The 21,514-nt window shown below is 35.0% G+C and overlaps 1 protein-coding gene across 1 annotated transcript in view; it reads right to left on the bottom strand.

Annotated features, from left to right (window-relative positions):
* The window catches only part of UNC13C (unc-13 homolog C (C. elegans)), a 690,296-nt gene that overhangs the window by 118,444 nt on the left and 550,338 nt on the right, over nucleotides 1–21,514 (bottom strand). The window contains exons 22-23 of the mRNA XM_011986478.1: nucleotides 15,786–15,863; nucleotides 11,130–11,207 (exon numbers count right to left, since the gene is read on the bottom strand). Of these exons, the coding sequence (XP_011841868.1) occupies nucleotides 11,130–11,207; nucleotides 15,786–15,863 (156 nt within the window). The remainder of the gene's footprint in view (nucleotides 1–11,129; nucleotides 11,208–15,785; nucleotides 15,864–21,514) is intronic.

Here is a 21,514-nt window from a genome sequence, read left to right as displayed (position 1 = left end):
TTTGTAGAATTTTAAGAAATAATAGATTGGGAGTTGAGAGCTCATTGCCTAAATTATCAGTATCATATTTTTTAAAATATTGGGTACTTTGTAAAGGTAAAAGGCAATCTATTTTTTCAAAGGTTTAAACCTTATCCTAGTTATGTAAGTAGTATAACATCAAAATTATCTTGAATCTTTTTGTATCGTTATTTAGAGTTATTGTTAAAAGCAAAAATAAAGAGGGAAAGAACAGAAAAATTTCGAACATTCATAAGTCACAGTTTAATTCATTCTGAAGTAGAAACTCAATTAGCATGTGTATCTGAACAACTTTATTGGCTGGCTGGCTAAATAAATAAAGTTTCTATGTAAAGAGGAATATACACAATGAAAATTTAAGGATTTTGAGTCAAATTCTGAATTCAAAATGAAGTTTTTAAGACAGATTTAATTCCCCACTCTATGAAAGGCTTGAAAATTCCAAAATCTAGGCTGCCAAAATATGTATGGTTCAGATAATCAGAAAAACTATAATCCCACATAGGTATTAACTGAGTTTTATACCATTGAGGTATTTTATACCATTGAGCTATGGTAATAAATATAACTTGTCTGGGAGAGACAGCTAGTAGACAATGCTTTTTTTGTTGTTGTTGTTAATTGAGATGGAGTCTTGCTCTGTTGCCCAGGCTGGAGTACAGTGACCCGATCTTGGCTCACTGCAACCTCCACCTCCTGGTTTCAAGCAATTCTCCTGCCTCAGCTTCCCGAGTAGCTGGGATTACAGGTGCCTTCCACCATGCCCGGCTAATTTTTTTGTATTTTTAGTAGAGACGGGGTTTCAGCATGTTGGTCAGGCTGGTCTTGAACTCCTGACCTCAGGTGATCCACCCGCCTTGGCCTCCCAAAGTTCTGGGATTACAGGTGTGAGCCACCACACCTGACCAGTAAAGACATCTTTTAAGTTATTTTCCTTAAGGTTTGCTTTTCCTTTTTCTTTAAAAGATAATTCACTTACTACCTCCTTTTGAAAATTTTTGCCCAAGTGTAGCTTGCCCTAGGCAGTTAGTAGATCTAGCTTCTAAACTGACTATGCTTTTTACTATAACTGTATATGCAGTGTTCTCTCTAAATGTTCTCTTACACATCTACCTCTTCCATAGAACTAATTCATACCTTTCTGTCCTGGGTGTCTGTCCCAGTGTCCTGCATGCATGGGCATTTACCACATGTTGAGGAAGGAAGTGAGGATAAACAAAAGCATAAAAGATTCCCTCACAGAAACAGTCCCATATCATCTTCATCTCCTTGGACTGATACCTTGCATTAACTATGAATAGGATATTTTGCCCCTGAAGTCTTTTATTCCTTAGAAACCATATAGTCCAGAGTTATCAAGTTAATCCTGATTTCAAATCTCTCTCTCATTGCCAGACCATGTCAGGTGTTTCCCTGCTATTTGTTTGGTTCTGAAGAATGGTTACCATACCTACACTGCATGTTTGTTTGTTTGTTTTCCAGAACAGATTCTTTCCTTAGAGATTTAAAGAAAATACATGTTATATATTCTCTTACAGCAGCAATTGTTAAACTGACCCTCAAGCTCTTGCTAGGATTACAACCAATTGGTTGCAAAGTCATTTAAACTCTTTAGATAGCTCAATACAAACTCTTGAAAAATAAACTTTGCATGGAAGAAATTAAGGATCTTTAGTATGAATTCTATTTCTTCTCCACAGGCTTTATTACTATCTCATTTCCTTCATTTCCTACAGGCTACTCAGCTATCTTTCCTGTGTTCAGCTCATCAGTGTTAGCAGTCTGTTATTTTCTGTAAAGAAGTGCAAATCAGGAAGGAAGGAAGGTAACTTCCTGGCCATCTCCCAAGGGGCCAAAATTTAATCCTTAGTCTGGTGGGTTTCATACTCTCCGATATTTTTGCATTAAAACATTAATAAATAAAAATTTTACCTCTGGTTCCATGAAAAAGCCTTATTTCCAAGAAAAATGCTGTTTAACTTGCACTCTTGGTTCCTTTTTTGGATTTTGTTCCATCAATTATCTCTTTCCCTTTTCATTCCCTCTACCATTAATTTTATTACCCTATCCTATACATATGCTCAGGTAACATTTATGTTAAAATAAACAATAGACAATGAAAGAGAAGCCAAACTTATTTGGAACTACATTCTCATTGACATCTAGCCAATATCCTTCCTTCTTTTTACCTTCAAACCGCTTACAACACTGTCAAACTTGTTGACTCCACATCCTTTTCTCCTAAACATTTATTAGTTCTCTGTAATGTGGTTTGCTTCTACTATGGATATGCCACTGACATGTTTCCATATGGTCACTAACGATTTCTTAATTTCAAGGACCTTATTTTTCTTAGCCTTCTTTCATTCTGTTGTTTGCTCTGTTTCCCAAGGTCCTTCCCTGCTTCTCAAACTACCTGTGATTTGTCTGTGTCTTCTGTTAACTTTCCTCCTCTGTCTACCTCTTAAATATTAATGTCCTTCAATTCTCCTTTTTCAATCTTCTTTTCTTTTTATTCTATACTTCCCTTGAGCAATTAAATTCATGCCCATGGTTTCAACTATCACCCATATGCTAAGGACCCCAAATCTATTATCAACATTCTTCACAGCATGCCTGAGAATCATGTCTATATTTCCAAGTACCTAGTAAACGTCCACTTTGATGGCCCATACATACTTCAATTGTAGCATATCAAAGCACAACTTATTACCGTTCTTAATTTATTTATCTTCTTATTTCCTCTGATTTGGTTAACGGCCTACAATTGTTTAAGGCAGAAATGTGAAAGTCATCTTTTACTTCTGTTTTCTTCCTTCCATATTTACTTGGATACCAGATATGATTGGTGATTATCTCTGAAATGTTTTATCCACTTGTCTTGCCCTCTTCACTTCCAGATTCTGAATTTTTCTCCTCCAGCCCACTGTAATCATCTACACATTGTGTTCTTACTTCCTGTTTCCCCACTTCGTCCTCCTAACTGGTGTAATAAACCCAAATATGATCATGACACTTGCTTATCATCCTTCAAGCTGGCTTTCCACAAGGGAATTGCTTCAAGCAACTTCTCACAATCTTATCTGGGGTTTGCTTTTTTTTTTTTTTTTTTTTTTTTTTTCTTTTTAAAAGATCATTTTCCTTCAAATCTTCAACTTGACCAGAATCTTTTCATCTTATAAGGTCTACTTCAACTTAAAATATATGACTGAGAATTCAGCAAAAATTCCCTAGTGAATCTAAAAGTAGTGTACTTTCCTGGAAATGCCCTAAATCACTTCATAAGCCTGTGGTGTCATCATGAATACTGTGGTTTGTTGTCAGAAATAAAAGAATACATGGTCCTCTCTACTGGAAACAAATCTGCCCAGCTCTAACCATACTACCCTGTTTTTTGTTTCATTTTAAAATGCCTCTTAAGGAGAAACTCCACAAACTTACATGACAATTTTCAGACGGACTATGGCATTTTCTTTATCCTATTCAGATTTGCATGAATATTATGCTAGAGGTATCAGTTGTATAAACTCATGTTTCTAACTTCTGGGTTTCAAAAAGTTGAACATCAATAGCTGTCTCCCATCCTAATTAAAGAGAGTACGCAGTAAATCCAACTGTCACTGTGCTTCAAATCAACGAAATGTCTTTGAGATATGTTAAATGAGGTTCTTCAGTCTAGACAACTAAAAGAAAAAAAAAAGAGATTGCCTTATGTTTTATAATTCACTCAATATAGTTTTGAGTTAGTGAATATAAGGAATTTTGACTTTTTTCTGTTTCTATGAACTGTTTTTTTTTTTTTTTAAATTACACCTTCAAGCTTTAGATGAGTCATGGGACATTCTTTTCTCTTAAACATTTTTTCTCTTCTCACCTACAACACATACACTATTCCTCTGTTTCATGGATTGCTAACATGTGGATTGTCATTATAGTGACAGAAATTGAGAAAAAAAAAGAATTTCTGAAATCATATAGTTCAAATTCCTCGTTTTTCCAGATAACGCATAATATATTATCTTTAAAACCAAGGTACAGATAATGCGTTATGCTTTCAGAGTCACATGGGGACTGAAGAGCAGCATTCTTAGAAGCTATTTCCTCTGAAGAAATTCTCTTCTGAAAATGTTCATTAAAAAACAGGAATCCCTGTCTTATAACAATGCAAAAGGAACTTAGGGTTTATGTGTTGCATCCATTGGCTAATTGTGAAAATGGACTGAGTAGGGATAAGTTACAAATAGAATCAATGGGACAGTTTATGTTTAGAATTGTGTTCTGCCCTTTTCCCCTGTCCTACTCTGTCTGACCCATTTGGCTGTTGCTTCACATTCTCACATGTGTTACAAACCACTGCTCAGCGATGTGAATATAGTCCACCTGGTCAACCGAATTCAGGACCGGTTGACCAGCAAGTGCTAGGGACAGAGTGTTCTCTGTGAGCCCTTATCTCAGGGTGCCTGAGGACTATTCTGCTAAGCAGGGCAAAAAAGAGAATTGACTGGGTTAAAGAAGTTAAATTTTACCAGTAACGGCATTGATTTATGGTTTGTTAGGACAGGCACGAGCAACTGAAGGTGATCACAACAAGATAATGAAATAGATTTATTATAGAAGATGGCAGTTAGAGTGAAACTGTCTTCCTCTCTCTCCTTGCTGTGGCATGTATCCTTTCTCTTTAAGTTTCTTAAGGTTCAGAGAGAGGTGAGTTTAAAAAGAGACTTGGCAGTATATGAGTAACCCTGTGAGCTCTCTCAAATGCTCTGGGAAATGAGGTTAACAAGCATCACCTGCCTGGGTCTGCATTTCATTTTGACGTGGCTCGTCAACCATAAAACCTTTCAACCTCCTCGGTAGCGCCTTTTCTTAATCTCACAAATTTAGCAGTTAGCTAAACTTTATGTGGTAGTAGTACTAAATTACTAAACATATTTATTAAATCACTTCAATATAATTTGCTTTACTGGCCCTTCTCATTCTCTTAATTTTCCATTAAGTTCAATTTATTAAATCTAATTGCAGAGATGGCAGAGATGGTTAGGAGAAAGAAACCAGAAAGGCCAGCACTTCAAACATTCAATTCTCCTTATTATCTGGTGCTATGAAGCTATCACTGGTTGCTTTTACTGACTTCAGCCAAATTACATTTCCCTTTTTACCTCTATTTACACAACAACAGGTGAGGTTTGAGTTTATTTCTGAATTGTTGTAGGATAAGTTGTAACAATTAAAACTTTCATCTGAAGGATATGTTCACATTTAGGAAGTGTTCTTGTTTTTTTCTCACAAACCTTATCTCTTTAATTGCTCTGATTCCCCTAAAAACTTCTTTGATGATGGGGTCTACATCTTAGTAATTAATGTATCTCCAGTTCCTAGTAAAATTTACAGCTCATAACAAGTGCTCAGCAAATAAATATTTGTTGAATGAATTAGTGAAGGAGTAAATTCTGTCACCATATTCAGTGTGCTCACATCGTTTCTTCATACAGCAGTCAGCCCCAAGGGGAAGAGACGCTTACGGTGGTGTGGAAAGACGTGGAACAGCTGGCTTCTGAATATCCTTCAGTAAGTGCTAAAAGGCATCTCTAGTCTAATTATTGTTTCACCAAATCTCCTACACCTTGTAATCTCCTTGGGGCCCTAGGCATTAAAAAATCTTTTTATTTTGTACCCCAACTTCTGCCCACCTGAAGATAAAATACATACAAGTAGGCAACAATGGATATTCTAACGAAATAAGAAGAACTTTTCAAATTGCTTTAGAAAACAGTTTTAGAACTGAAAGAAAGATATGTGACAATTTGAAATGGTCTATTTTATTAGCTAATATATACTTGATAATTTACTTTATTCTATATTTTGTCATTCCTGAAAATATGAGAAGAGTAGATTAATTCTTATTAATGTATTAACTAGTAACCTATATCTCTATATTAAGAAAAGGTGAGACAGATTAGAAACCTGAACGTAAAATTTGGCCGCTATATCTGAGATTACGGGTGCCCGCCACCATGCCTGGTTAATTTTTGGTATTTTTAGTAGAAACAGGTTTTTGCCATGTTAGGCTGATCGCGAACTCTTGACCTCAGGTGATCCACCCACTTTGGCCTCCCAAAGTGCTGGGATTACAGGCATGAGCTACCACACCTGGCCTTATTCCTTTTGAAAAAGCATAGAGCAGCAATTCTCAAAGCATGGTCCCCAGACCAGTAGCATCAGCATCACCCAGAGATTCCTTAGAAACGCAAATCACCTGGCCCTGCCCCAAATACACTGAATCAATACACTGGGGGTAGAGTTCAGTGACGTGCGTTTTCATAAACTCATCAGGTAGTTCTGATGCCTGCTGAAGTTCAAGAAGAACTACTGTCATGGAGTATTATTTCCTTTAAAACTCTGATCTTTCATCTCCTGTTGCCTCAGCACATATAAAGGTGAGAGGATAGTGGCAAGTGAAAAATGCTGAAGATTACTGTTTTTCCTTCCTGTTCTAGGGTTGCTTAGCTAATGACTGAGTGCATGTGGCTAATAGGTATTACAATGAATTTCAATGAGCTACATACACACACTTTTGGGCAGTCAGATGCAATTTCTAGTTGACACATCAAATTTCTCATTAAAAATTAAAAGCGACATAGATATACATCTCTGAAATAAAAGAATAATTTAGTTGACCATTAAAAGATACATATATTTAGAATAATGGGATTAGGGTCCAGATTCCTTGGTTTCATTCTGCCTGGACTTATGTGAAGTTACTCTCATGGGAAATTTTACCACCATGCATATGACACAGAAGAGTCAATCCTTTTTTGAGTCATAACAATAAAAATAGCATTATCATTTTACCTAATTGAGCTGCCTGTGGTCAACAGATTAAAATAATTTAGCTGAACAAACGAACCCTTCTTTTCCCCTAAATATATTAATAATGGCTAACTACAATTTGAAGTAACATCAACAGTTAGCGGTCTGATGGATAACTGTGGATTCTACCATTTAAAATGACTGCACCAATAAAATATTGTGAAGGATAAATGCACCTTCTAAATCAATTATCATAATACAAGTTCTTTAGAGTTTCAAAATCCATATCTTAAAACTTCCTGAAAAGAAATTAAATTTTGGATTTTTTTCATATACCTGTATATATTAGATTGCAAATTAATGATAAATCCTTTTCACCGGCTTCAGCAATGTGTTTTTATTACAAAATGAATACAAGCTAAGTAATTATTTGCAATTGATAGATAATAAATTATATTCATGGAATAATTAAGCTATTAACATAATGTAACCCAAAGTAATCACTCACCAATGAATGAAAATTATTACATGGCACCCTGATAATCATTTTGTTGTTATTGTGTCATAAAGGGACAGGTAATATTGTACAGGGATTGTAGTGTAAATTAACTTGTAGCTCTAATACATCTATAACATGGGCTGGCTATTTTATTTGTTTTAGTATAGTGATTCCCAAAACTGTATCCACAGAAAAAATCCCCTGAGGTGCTTTTTAAAAAACAGACTCTGTACTCTATTCCTAAAGGTTAGTTTTTCTTCATGATTTGTGAGATTTATTTTTTTATATTCTCTAGAGGAATCAGAGATGTTATGCCAAAACATGCCCCTGATTTGTATGCAGAGAAGTATGTTGGAAAATCACTTTTATAGGAGAAGAAAATTAGTGGTTTGCTTTTCTCTTTTGACTTTTTTTCCGCCCTAAATAGGGCATTAGAAAGTAAATGTGCTGACATGGCCCATAGGATATTGTGCATGCAACTGTCTAACAAAGATTGCTTAAGTGACTGTTTTAGGAACCATTGTCAAAAACATAATCCCAAGATCATCATGGTGTTAAAGCAATGCTTCCATTTGAACTCCATACAGAGAATGGATTTTTCCACTGAAGAAAGGTTTTAAACACTTTTTATTTCCAGAGGGAAAAGAGGCTGATTCTGTGAAGGAAAAACAGCTGCCTCAACTACACGGTGATCAGGTTAAAGCAGCAGGGAGCTGCAGCAGCGCACAGTCATGCCTGTAAGCAGCCAGCACTTTGCAGATGGTATAATATTAGAGGAAAGCAATGCTGTTGTTAGAAGCCAACTAATAAACACATAGCATTAAAAACCATTTTGAGCAAGTGCACAAGCAATTATTTGCTATTTAATTTATATAGCAAGAAGTACGTATCTCAGCACAGATGGTGCGGGATAAAATAAAAAGAAGCTCTTAAAAGAAGAATAAGGTCTAGCCTGGAATATTTCCCTTATTTACAGTGGAACTGGTTACAATACCAGTCAAAGGTTTTACAACCAGTTCCACTGCAAGGAAAAAATGGGAATTTGAATTGGAACACATTGTATAACTTTTAAAGGCCCCTGAACATGTCTGTATCACATGTTGCATATGAAAGGGTGAATTCTGTAATTTTCTCATATCAAAGGGTGAATGCTGTAATTTTCAATCAAATCCTTTTTCATCTTTATAAAAGTCCTAAGTTAAGGAAACCATTTAGATACTGCTATGTTTATACAACAATATTGGAAGAACTCTGCTTATTATTTTGAAATTATGTTGCCTAGAGACCCCAGAGTAATCAGAAACTCTATCATAATTCTGTATCAATTAAGCTTCTGTTTTCTGGGAGGACACATGATGCACTCAGACTTGAATGCAAGTCTTGCTTCCTCCTGACATTTCATCAATCTCTGTGCCAACTCTGACTGGCCCTACCTAAAACTTTGAGCTGAAAATGGAAGAGAATAAGAGAAAAGATCTATGCATAGGAGAAAAAGAAAACAGGAGAAATAGAAAATCACAGAAAAGGGTAGAGAAAGGAAGGAAATAAATGAAAAAAATATTTAGAAAAACAAAGGAGCAGATTACATTGTTAGAATCTAGGCATTCATTTTATTTCACTGATTTAATTACGTTTTCTTCTTAAATTGTGTCTGAGGACTTTATCAAATAGACATTGCAAGAGCTTTAAAGGGAGAAGGCACCAAGTTCAGTATTTGTTTTCATTATTTTCTTCAATAAGAGGAGGAGTTATATGGTTTAGTCATATATTTGAAATAAAATATATAGTGTGAAACCTGTATATTTCAAACCAGCAATTCTATCTGAAATAAGGAATTCAGTTTTGACTGGTGAAGAAGCCACTTTATAACATTTTTAATGAGCAAGGGACTTGGCCCATACAGTTTTCTTTAAGTACAGGTCTGATTTGTCTGGTTAAATTCAGTTCAGCAATATGTTATTCACATTAGAGTTCAAACACAGAATAGTAATGAAATAGCATAAGTAGCATAAGGAGAAATTTATGGAAATATGACATTTTAAATAGAACTTTATTCTTAAATGATTTGTGGGCTTTAAAATTTACAGAAAGGAGATAATATTTCCCAGATGAAATCAATAATTTCTTCATCATTTTTCTAAATGCTAAGTGGACTTCAAGTCTGAATATAAAACATCAGTCAAATTGGAAAGGAAATCTCATGTTATGTTCCTTAATTGGTTGTGCTCACCTAATTCAGCAGAATAATTTCAAAATAAGATCAATGACCTCAAACTTTACATAAAGCATTAACACACTTTAAGGAATGAGGCCTTATTTTATACAAATAAAACTGAGATTGCAACGAAGGCACAGCTCAAAAAGGTTCATTTTTTTAAAGTTTTGCATCATCGCACATGTATTCTAGTGTTTCTCCATTGTAGAATGCTAAATAGCAAGTTCATTTTTCAAAATACTGAAAAAGAAATAGACATTGGGGAAGTGTAAAAACATCTCCTTGAGGTTAAAAGCAAACTCACATGGGAATAAGAAAATCTTAAAAGAAACATTTGTAGCCACATAAATTTAGAAATAAAAGGGATATTTACTTTGAAATGCATCTTAGCATTACGCACATCTCAGAAACTTTCCCACAGGAAGGAACAATGTAAAGGAATCTTAAACAGAAATATCTATCTACATATTCTTGACATAACTGCCCTTGAGATTGTTTCAAGGGGAATGAGGGCATGGGGAGAAACCCTGCTTCGTGACCCTCCCTCTCAGCACCTTCTCCAGTCCTCAATCCCTGAATGCTTAGGTCAGTTTATGAAAGAGAAGACTGTGGCAGGCAGGAAGATGCAGGTGCATAGCTAGTATTTCACTCTCTGTCTGTTCCAAACAAGCAAATGAGAATAAGTAGAAAATGCAATGATCTTTAGGTAAGGAGTGAAGGTTGGAGGAAACAGCCAGGTAAGGGAAAAGATGCTTACTATCACAAACCTCATAAAAGAATCTTTCTCCTTCCTTCTTCTGCTCATGGAATTGCAAGTCAAAGATGTTAGACAAAGACACGACACATTACAGACACAGCACACAACACATTTTTGACAACTTTCTCGATGTGAAAAATAAACTACCGGCTGGGCACGGTGGGTCACGCCTGTAATCCCAGCACTTTGGGAGGCCGAGGTGGGTGGATCACGAGGTCAGGAGATCGAGACCATCCTGGCTAACATGGTGAAACCCCGTCTCTACTAAAAATACAAAAAAATTAGCCGGGCCTGGTGGTGGGCGCCTGTCAGGAGAATGGCGTGAACCCGGGAGGCAGAGCTTGCAGTGAGCCGAGATTGTGCCACTGCACTCCAGCCTGGGCGACAGAGCGAGACTCCTCTCAAAAAAAAAATAAACTAAACTACCAGTACATCAAAAACAAATAGCACCACAAAGCATATTTCAGAACATTGATATCAAACTGACATTGTACAAGACAGTGAAAAACACAATTTATGGAACTTTCCAAATCATTAGCATACAAATATATATGCGTGTATATGCGACTGCACATACCAGCACACATGCGCACACACATAAGACCAAAGGCTACTATCTTCTGCCTCCCACTCATACTTCTAATGTGTGTACTAAAGTATTCTGTTGTGGATAATAATCATTTTAGTTGCTAATGACATTTTAGATTATTATCAACTCCTGTTCTTAGTTAGCCATGTTAAAACTTAAGACTCTTTCATAGCAAGAGATACGCTGCTAATAATCTCTAAGTAAGATTTTAGCAAACGTAGGAGAAAAAGATACCCACCTCTTTCCCTCCCATTGATTCAAACATTTTTTCCAGCTGGACCCGCAATTGTTGAATATTGTTCATCAAGATACAGGGCTTTAAATATAGAAAAACAGAATATTATGAGCAATGATTTTATATAAAATTGTTGGATGAGTTTAACTTAACAGGTGGTTACAAATAGCTATCTTGGCTTCCTAGTATATTTGATATATACAATAATTCTGCCATTTCGACATTATAGTTTGTAACAGTTAAGAAGGGAAATGGAAAAATATAATGCCACATTGGGGAATGAAATTTAATAACATACTCAGACAATAAACCGTTGGAGCAAAACTTTGCTGCTAAAGTTTCTTTTATCTTTAACATTGTAACATTTTCATACTTAGAAAGTAAGCACATTTTTTGCTTTTAGAGATTTACTTTTAGAAAAAGGTTAGCTTAAATTCTTCTATTATTTTACTGTTTTAGAAAACAAAATACCATGTGATTCTTTTATATGCAAAAACATATAAAAAATAAACTTAAATATATTTTCTGGCTGCAGATAAAGACCACATGCTGGTATTCAAAGCCTTTTGCCTCTGGCTTTAACCCGTATTTCTCTTCTCATTTTCCTCTTTGCTTATTTGACTCATATCCATCATTTAGGTTAGAGTGTTCTTTTTTCCTGGATTTTATCTTCTCTCTCACTTGGCATTTGTTTTATATTGCTTTACATTTGAGTTGGTTTTCACTCTCACTGGCCAACCTTAAATACCTTGTACATGCTGCTGTGTCTCTTTCTGCTTTTCTTACTCACAAACTACTGCCCAGTGGTGTACATATAATAAATACAGGCTTAGAAAATGTTTCTCTACTTGTTTCCAAGGATCCAGAAATATAACAATAACAAAGATGTAAAGCTTTGTGACAGGTCTAGATGTGAACTTAGAATAGTTAAAATTAATCCACAATTAGAAAACAATTCATAATAGTTACAGAGTCATTTAATCTTTGCTGCATATTGATTCCTAAGAGCCAGTATATCAGAGGAAAACAGACACAGAAAGATAAACAGACAAAGGAAGGAAAATGGATGTATCTTCCAAGTTGCTGGGAAATAAGCCAGTAACCAGAGTCATGCAAAGGACTCACGGGATGTCAGAGAGGTGTTAGCTCTTATCAGTGGAAAGATTTTATTATTACTTTAGCCACATTAATGACCTTTGAAAAACTTTCTACTTCACTCTTAAAGTGACCACATCATCACTTTGATTTATGCAAACAATTTAAAAATTCCTTTCTGTTTCCTTGATTCCAGTCACTTAAAAACTTTATTTTTTAACACAGATATCTGAGATGTATCCCCCAAAGATTCTGTTTTAATTAGCTGAATCAATATGTTCCACAAATGATTCTGATCCATAGCCATGATTGAGTACTACTTGATCTGGGCTTAGTCCTTTCCATAGTGAGTAGGGCCACATTTTCAGAGGATTCTGCATCTTGACCCAACTCTACAAACTAAGCGAATAGCCTATCTTTTCACTAGGAGGTAGGGTCATTGGCACTTATTTTTAATTGCAGAATGGGAAGATTTGGTGTGAATCTGGGCAATCACATCAGGGAGAAATCCAAGGTCAAAGTAAAACAATGACTTATAATGAGAAGCAGTAAGACTACATGGGTGAGGGGTTACTATCACCTGGTTTCCCATAGGTCTAAGTTAGCTTGATAGACTCTTCTTAGATTATTTGATATTAACATTCAAGCTAATCTTTACTGTCACATATAACAGGACCCTAGTACCAGCTTTATAAAGAAAGGCCAGCTGCCAACTCTTCTTACTATGATGATTTCTGATTAAAAAGAGCTACTGAGAACCAAATGAACATGGACAGTTTGGCTCACTTGACATGGATCGCTATTGACCCCAAGTTAAACTACAGAGAAAAAAAAGAGATGCAGTTATCCAGAGGGAGACAAAAATAAATACGAGACTCTCCCTTTTCATTAACATTTCCCTGACCTTGAAATATTCAAAGTTCAATTTTACTGAATCAATTCATCAAACTGCTCCTGGGAACAGATTACACAAATTCACCTTAAATTTAATCATGAAAGTTTTTACTTTCAACAACTTCATTGTAAATGAAAAAAAGAACAACTTCATAGTAAATGAAAAAAAGAAACTGACAGCAAAGGAAACATTACCCTAATTCAAGGATATTACTTTTTGAGGAGTTTAGTAAGATAAAACAACCTATGTTAAAGTAATTTGTATCTTCCTATTTTCATATCTTGATTTTTTCCCTAAAAATATAATAATACCTTTAATTATATCTCAATCTGGAACAAAGTCAGGAAACTGAAACATAGTGAATATGAAAGTTAGTGTCTTTCAGACTAGGAATATTTCTACATGGTCGAAGTATTTCTGAGTTTAAAAATATTTTTTAAATTATTCAAAATAAAAGTAATTCTAATTTAGATTGTGATGTCTTGCTATATTTTGGAATGTGAAATAAAATGAATAAAAATATTTTGACCCATTTCAAATTTAAAATGTTACAATAGAAAACAAATTATTCTGACATGGATATTTTATTTAACTCTGGTCTTTAATTCTAAACCCTGAGAACTCAAATGTTATGGCCATATCTTTTTTGTTTGTTTGTTTTTGAGACAGAGTTTCGCTCTTTTTTGGCCAGGCTGGAGTGCAATGGCACAATCTTGACTCACTGCAACCTCCATCTCCTGCGTTCAAGCAATTCTCCTGCCTCAGCCTCCCAAGTAGCTTGGATTACAGGTGCACTCAACCATGCCTGGTTAATTTTGTATTTTTAGTAGAGACAGGGTTTCACCATGTTGGCCACGCTGGTCTTGAACTCCTGACCTCAGGTGATCTGCCCACCTCGGCCTCCCAAAATGCTGGAATTATGGGTGTGAGCTTCCAAACCTGGCCTATATTATGCTCATATCTTAAATGATGTCTATCTTTAGATGCTTCTAGCTCAATTTGCAGATGAAATTTACATTACCATAGATATACTGAAAGATGTACAAGTTTCAGTGGTCTTGATATTGAAATCTTATATTGAAATAATTATAAATAAGTGTCTGTAATAGTAACTATATATGCTCATGGAAATGTACAAAAGCACTTCAATTTGCCTTGAATGAAAACATAAGCCAAGTAACCAAGTGATATTCTTTTATAAAAGCTAAAATGATATTTGGCATTTAAGCAATAGCATATAAGGCTGGTCAAGATATTAGTAATTATGGAGGAAAAGCACCCAGGGAAGGAAAAGGAAGTTCCTTTGTTGTAATATTTGGAGGGCGTTTGGTTCTTTTTATAAAGATTTAATTTTTAAAAGTATAAAACCTACAGAAAGGGTACATAGAATAATATAATAAACACTGGGTTATGATTTTTATCTCAGTGTTTATTCAATGTAAAATATAGAATGTTAATACATAACGTGGAACTCTGCAGGGGCTTTTAAAAACTAATTTGCCTTTCTGAATGGCAGGAATTAGCCTTAGGAGTTCACGGCCACCTTTCAAAATCTTCAATTTGGCTGTCCTAATATAAACAAGATCCTCTTGTGAAACTATCAGATACTGTTTGCATTTTCAATGTAACACCTTAGACATGTATTATCTTTTAATCAGAAATAACATACTTTCAATAAATAAATATCTTGCCTTTTGAGAATAATCAAGAGTAATTAGAAATCATTGTTTGAGTTGTCAAAAAGTTCTAATAAAATTGCTGGGCAGCATATTAATTTAAGGAAAAGAAGCATCTTATAGAATTCTCAAGAACCATTAGGACTGACTTATCTTAATGAGCTGTCAGCAAGAGGTCAATGAGGTTTCAGGGAGAAAACTAGTAGCTTTCTTTAGAATAATTTAGATTCACCTGATAGCGAAACTGATTTTTTGAGGGGGAAAAACTGGTTTTTCTTTTTCTTTTTTTTTTTTTTTTTAAAAAAACCCTATACTCATTTTTTAAACACTTTTTTTTTCAGAGCTACTGTTTTTCAAAATGTTTACAATGCTGCCATTGTATTTCTCCTAATATTACGAATTGATAAGAAAGCTTTCACCTTCCATCATAAAATAAATCTGACTATATGTCAAATACCTTTGTCTCACTTTTCTTTATGCCTTTTATTAAGTTTCAATACTAGTTTGAATTTTATAAACATTTTCTCAATCATCTAAAAAAGCTATTTTAATAATTCAGAATAGAAATCAGCATTGTCGCATATATTAACCTTTGCAATTTATTTGAAAACTGAAAGACTAAATTACACTTATTTTAGTATTAGTGCCAACATGAAACTAGTTGGTGCCAATACTCATCTAATTTTTAAGTCTCTTGTTTTTCCCAGCTTCAGTATTTTATGAGTACGTGAATTTTCAATTATTTATTCTAGTCTTGTTCCTTATTACATGGAAAACCACAAATTGGCTGGCACTGAGACACTCTCAACCTTCCTGTAAATCCTGGATTAAAACCAGTTCAAGAACCCTGGAGAAGTTTTCAACTTCTTAAGATCCTTATTTCTTATTATCCTATATGAAAACTGAAAGCCAACAATTTCTCTTGCTTACTCATACTTTGAAGAAGTAAATCTCAGCTGAGAGATACTTGAGAGTAGAGACACTTTTACTTACCACATTTTCCTTATCACAATAGGAACTGAAATCACTTGATACAATTGCAGCATACTGGAGCAGCACTTTGTTGATAGTCTGAGAAAGAAAACATTGTGAACTTAACCCAGGTAAGTATGTAGTTTACAAATACACTGTAAAGTTGAATCCTAAGTTACCTTCTTGCTGCCTTTTTCATCTTAGTTCTACATTTTTTTCTCTCTCTAATAACTGTTTCTGAGCCTAAGAATGCCCTCTGCGTTCATTAATTATGCAAAACAGAGGAAAATAAACTACGTTAATTAAATTTTATTTCAATTACTTAAAGATGCATGAATGAGTTTGCACTCTACTGCTTTTATACACAGATTAAATTATAAGCCGAATGTAGATATGATTTTCTTAGAAGAGGTAAGGCAAATAGCAGTAGAAATGTCATCTCTTTTGATAGCAAAGTAAAGACTAAAAAGCTTTTATTTTCTTATTTGTACAACATATATCTGAATTTTCTTAGTGGCTCAAAATCAACTGAGGGAGACACTCCAAAGAGTTAAGCTGAAGAAGAATGTTTAATTTATAAACCTGAATTTGCTAAATTGATTATAAGCTTGCTTACACACTTTTAAAATCACAATGAAATCCTGAAATAAGAGATAACATACGGACAGAAAATCAATAGTGTGTTGAAGTACACAGTAACGTGATAATATGCATCAACTCAAATACAAAGTTGACCTTGAAAAATATAAAATGTTATCAAGCAGCAGACCAATAAATCCTGATAAACAGATGGTTGATCAGACTGAATTATCTTCCAAATGTGTCTCTTCAAATTTTACTTTAGACATAACGTTGAATTACTTTGGACTTACCTATGAAATACTTATTCGTTCGTACATATGAACACTACTCTCAGTCTACAGCGTCTTGATGGCATCATAAACTTGGAGAATCATTATATTGTATTGCATACACAACAACATATAAACACAAACCATAAACCTGACTTTAGGCAATCGTTGTAACTCAGACATTGTAACTTACTTAAGGTAAAGTTTGGGCTATGTGAAAATCCTCTACAACTTAGTGCCATGTGAGATTTTTAAATTCTTATGATTTTGCTTCCTCTACATCCTACAGCTGCCGGGTGACTTGCTGAACAGCCTGGGTTTTGTTTTTTGTTTTTTATTGTTTTCTAAAGAAGAAAGAGGAAGCTGGATATTCTTTACAATCATTCTTGAAGTATGCCCTATGGCCTACAGCTTGAGTATACTTCACAGAAAAACCCTAGTCCCTTGAATTTATGCTTAGAGACAAGGGATCCTGGGATGTCACATGTACTAGCCTACAAACGCCAATCGTTAGCAAGCCAGGATGGGCTGCAGGTAAGAAAAAGTGCACAGTCATATAGAATATATCCAGCCTAGGTGACAGAGCGAGACTGTCTCAAAAAAAAAAAAAAAAAAAGAATATAGCTTAAAGCTATGTGCCTGTAAGAGTTGCAAGTACACTGCTATAATAACTCCCATCTTTACTAATGTACGATGTCACTTGAACGAGAGCGTGCAATGTACATTTTGTGGGCAACTTCAATTTCATTCTAATTTATTCAGCTAAGTAAACCACTACCACACAATAGCTCTTTAATACTAATAAGCTGTTGCTTATGACATGCTTAACTCATTGGTTCTCAGAATGTAGTTCTGGAATCAGTAGCATTATAAGCATCACCTGGCAACTTGTTGGACATGCAGATTATCTGGTCCTATCCCAAATTACCGAGTCAGAAATGCTAGAGGTGGTCCCCATCTGTCTGGGTTTTAACAAGTCTAAGGTAATTCCAATGCATACAAAGTTTGAGAAGCACTATCTTAACGAATGCATGACAGGGTGGAGGTAAGTCTTCAGAGAGGAGCTGTGATGGAAGGGGCACCTGGCAAGGCCTGGAACATAGGACTTCTGGGTGTGTGAGCTTCGGTCATGATTTTATCTTTGGGGAACTACTGGTCTTCAGAAGAGAGTCAGTGCAGAGGGAGGGAACAAACAGCCTAGCAGGGGCTGCTGCATCTTGTTCTAAAGAAACAGTCATGAGGAGTAGAGGGTTCTTTTATGGATACCTGTTAAGAGCTGCTATTCAAAAAGTTCCAGATTAAATAACATGAAATTCTAATGGCAGTGTGGCAGTACAGAGAGTGATTCTGCTGCATTTAAAGGATCAGACAGGGTGACTAAAATATCTTTCAGCTATGATCAGTTCTGATTTGACACACAGCTACTGGTGGAGTATTGAGTAGGATGGCCATCAATTACTCAGACAAAGGCATTGTGTTTTTCTGAGCTAATGCCACCCTATTAGGAGCGGGCTAAATATCCTGCCAACACTTCCAGTTATTCCATCTAGTGCATTGCTCTTATGATCAGTAAGATAAGAAGTGTGGTTCAAAATCCATCTTTTCATTCACATTTTATGCATGGAACAATGCAGTATTAGAACAACACAAGGAAGATAAGAAAACTGTCTGTTGGTTCAGCAACATTAGAAATGTGACTTCACTGATTTATGTAATGCATTTTAACACATCCAACGTAAGATGGGGTCTCCCATTTCTGCCACCATAAATGCCTGGGTTTGACCTTAAGGGTAAAAAACAAATAGTGAGATTCTATTCTCCAAATTTCTAACTTAGTTCTGATCACACCAGAATGAGAAGGGAGTATAGTTTAGTGGTTGAAAGGATTCTATCCATATCATTTCAATTATTTAAACATTTTTAGTGTTTCATCATGGATGGAAATGAGGGAAAATAATAGCACTTATTTAATTAGATGGTTGTGAAGAATACAAAAATATATAAAGTGATTAGCATATAATAATGCTCAATTAATTATCATTATTATTTTTAAAAATTTTAATTATGTTCCCAGAGAACAAGGAATAGAAATATGTGTGCGTCATTTACCACAGTATCTCACACCTGGCAAACAGCCAGGCTCATAACCAGGACTTAATATTTGTTTGTTTGTTTTTAAGCAATATTAAAAATAACATTACTTCATATCTATTTTTAAAATTAAATTACCCATACTTGTCAAGAGCAGTAGTATAGTCATAGGAATATTGACTACTCATGTACCCATTTTATCACTCATTATAGCTTCTGAATGTTCTTGACATGAAATTTGAAGCATTTTGTTTGGTACCTTTTTCAGTCTTATATCCTGTTTAGTAAGAATAAATTGTCCCTTTAAATCCCATTTTAAAATGCAAAATTTTTAAAATCTCTACAGATACAATTAATATGTCTTATCTCCAGGAGACTGTTTAAATCAATATAAATCCCATAAAGGTAATGAGATTTTAGAATATTTTGATATAAGGATTCCAATACTTAGAAGGGTAGAGTTTTCAAGACGAATTAGTCAGTCACATCTGATGAAATAAAAACAAATTCCAATAGTTTGCAGTTCTTGTGAAATGGCTAATTACAGTAAACACAAACCATTTTTTATCTGTTTTGTTATATAAAATACAAATTATAGATAGAAAGGCAGATAATGAGTTTGGGACCAGCCTGGCCAACATGGAGAAACCCCTTCTCCACCAAAAATGGAAAAACTTAGCCGGGTATGGTGGCGAACACCTATAATCCCAGCTACTCTTGGGAGGCTGAGGCAGGAGAATCACTTGAACCTGGGAGGTGAAGGTTGCAGTGAGCCGAGATTGTGCCACTGTACTGCAGTGACAGAGCGAGACTCTGTCTCAAAAAAAAAAAAAGGAAAAAAAGAAAAAAGAAAGGCTGACAATGATAAAATGGATTTGACTGATTTTTACTTATTTTTATGTTTAATTGATTTTGCTTTTTATTTATTATTCTGTATAGTAAGTCACTGCAAGAGTTAAAGAAAAATGCTTGCAAGAGATTTTCAAATCATTCTAATAAAAGAGAATTTCTTTTTCAATGAAAATTACTAATTTCTTCTTTTCCAGAAAATGCTTCTCATTGTTATTACATTATTTCCTGTTGACAATTGGATATTATTGAATTTCCATGGATTAAAAATGTTTTACTTAATTGATTTTTTTTATTGCGCCAATAAAAGCACACATCTCCTCAGTAATACATGGAACTGATTCTTTTCTTCTTGCCTCAGAGAATGTGTTTTCCTGAGTGTGATTCTAAGACCTTCCTTGTGACCTCCCACCTTTTTACACTTCCATTCAGTACATTTGGTTATACCCCAGCAGGCTTATTGTGGGTAAGTTCAGCATTACAGCTGAAGAAAGGTCAGAGCTACCAAGGGGTGGCTGGAGCTCCGGGTCTAGAAATCTCAATTCAGCATTCCTTCTACCCTGTTACCGTGCACTCGTGTCTCCCAACTTACATAACCTACCTGCTTGACTACTCTGAGGGTGAATTCTAGTTACTTTTCTAATATCAGGTACAATTATAATATGTTACTAAATATATTAACCTAAATATATTTACCCTGGGATTTTTAAATTCTCATATGATCCTGCTTCCCCTAAATCCTACAGAATTCCAAGAATAGTACGTGACATACTTTTTCAAACACTATTCCTAATGACCCAGTTTCATTCTTTTCTTGGCATTCACCCAAACACAGCTGCTCATCAAGAAAGCACTTAGAGAATTTTTAGAATTACTCTCCTATAGATTTCACTATATTGGGAAATTAGTATCATCCAAGAGGACTAAGAGTGTCATCTCTAAGAATGGTTTAAATAAATGATTTTTGGCTGTTATTTAATATTTTAAAAGTAGGAGGTTAGTTAATTAATGAATATGCAATTGCCAAGGCTTACTTTCAGCTAGAAAACACCACATTTGAAATGTGAGTAATTTGGAAATCTATGGTAATTTCTTCGATTATAAGTAGCTAAGTCATCGATGTGAACAATAAATGGGTTTTTAAGATGATAAATCCGTATTAAAGAAATAGGAAGTGCAGGAAATCAGATGGGAATCTTGGAAATAACTGAACTTACTAGTAGAGAATTACAAATAAATTGGGGTAGGGGTGTCAGAGAAGACTAACACCACAAAACAATAGCATTTTTTCAGATCGCCACAGACCCAGAAAAAAAGAAGACTCATTTTATTTAACCTACCTTTGCAAATCTTCTCATTAAGTGAGATAACGCTTCAGGATTAGGGCATTCCAGTTTCTTAATAATCTCAAAGCTCTGATTCAGCTGAGCAAACACATCAACCACGGAGCAAGAAAAGAGGGCATGCTCAGATGTCTGCTGGAACTGTGAGGAGAGGAGGTGAAGCCATCCCAAACAGTGCATTAGAGGGGGAATGGGAAATTCTTCATTATTTCCCATCAACAGCTGAATCTCCCGCATCATATATCTACATTTCCCAGTAATAAAATGCCTACGCACTTTAAAATCATTCATTTCCTTTGCCAGAAAGTGTGGTGGAACTAATATCACGGGGCAAGCTGCTGCTAATTGGTTTTTCCACTGCAGAATTGAGGTACTGGTTCTTTTGTATTTCATTTTCCCCACAGGCAATAGGTTAGCTTAGCAAGTCGATTGTGGCTCAAGATTTTGGGAGCTGCTGCAGAGGGACTGGGAGGATGTCTGCTCCTAATCTAGAAATCCTGGAAAAGTTCCAGGACAACAAAGATGTTTTGTACAAGCTTAGGGAACCTGTAGATTCAGATTAATGTAAGAATTAAAGAAAAACTTGGGAAAAATGGGTGACTGATTTTTTTTTTTT

The sequence above is a fragment of the Mandrillus leucophaeus genome, unplaced genomic scaffold (genome assembly GCF_000951045.1).
Source record: "Mandrillus leucophaeus isolate KB7577 unplaced genomic scaffold, Mleu.le_1.0 Scaffold108, whole genome shotgun sequence".
NCBI classification, from domain to species: Eukaryota; Metazoa; Chordata; class Mammalia; order Primates; family Cercopithecidae; genus Mandrillus; species Mandrillus leucophaeus.
This window is presented reverse-complemented; position numbering and strand designations above follow the sequence as displayed.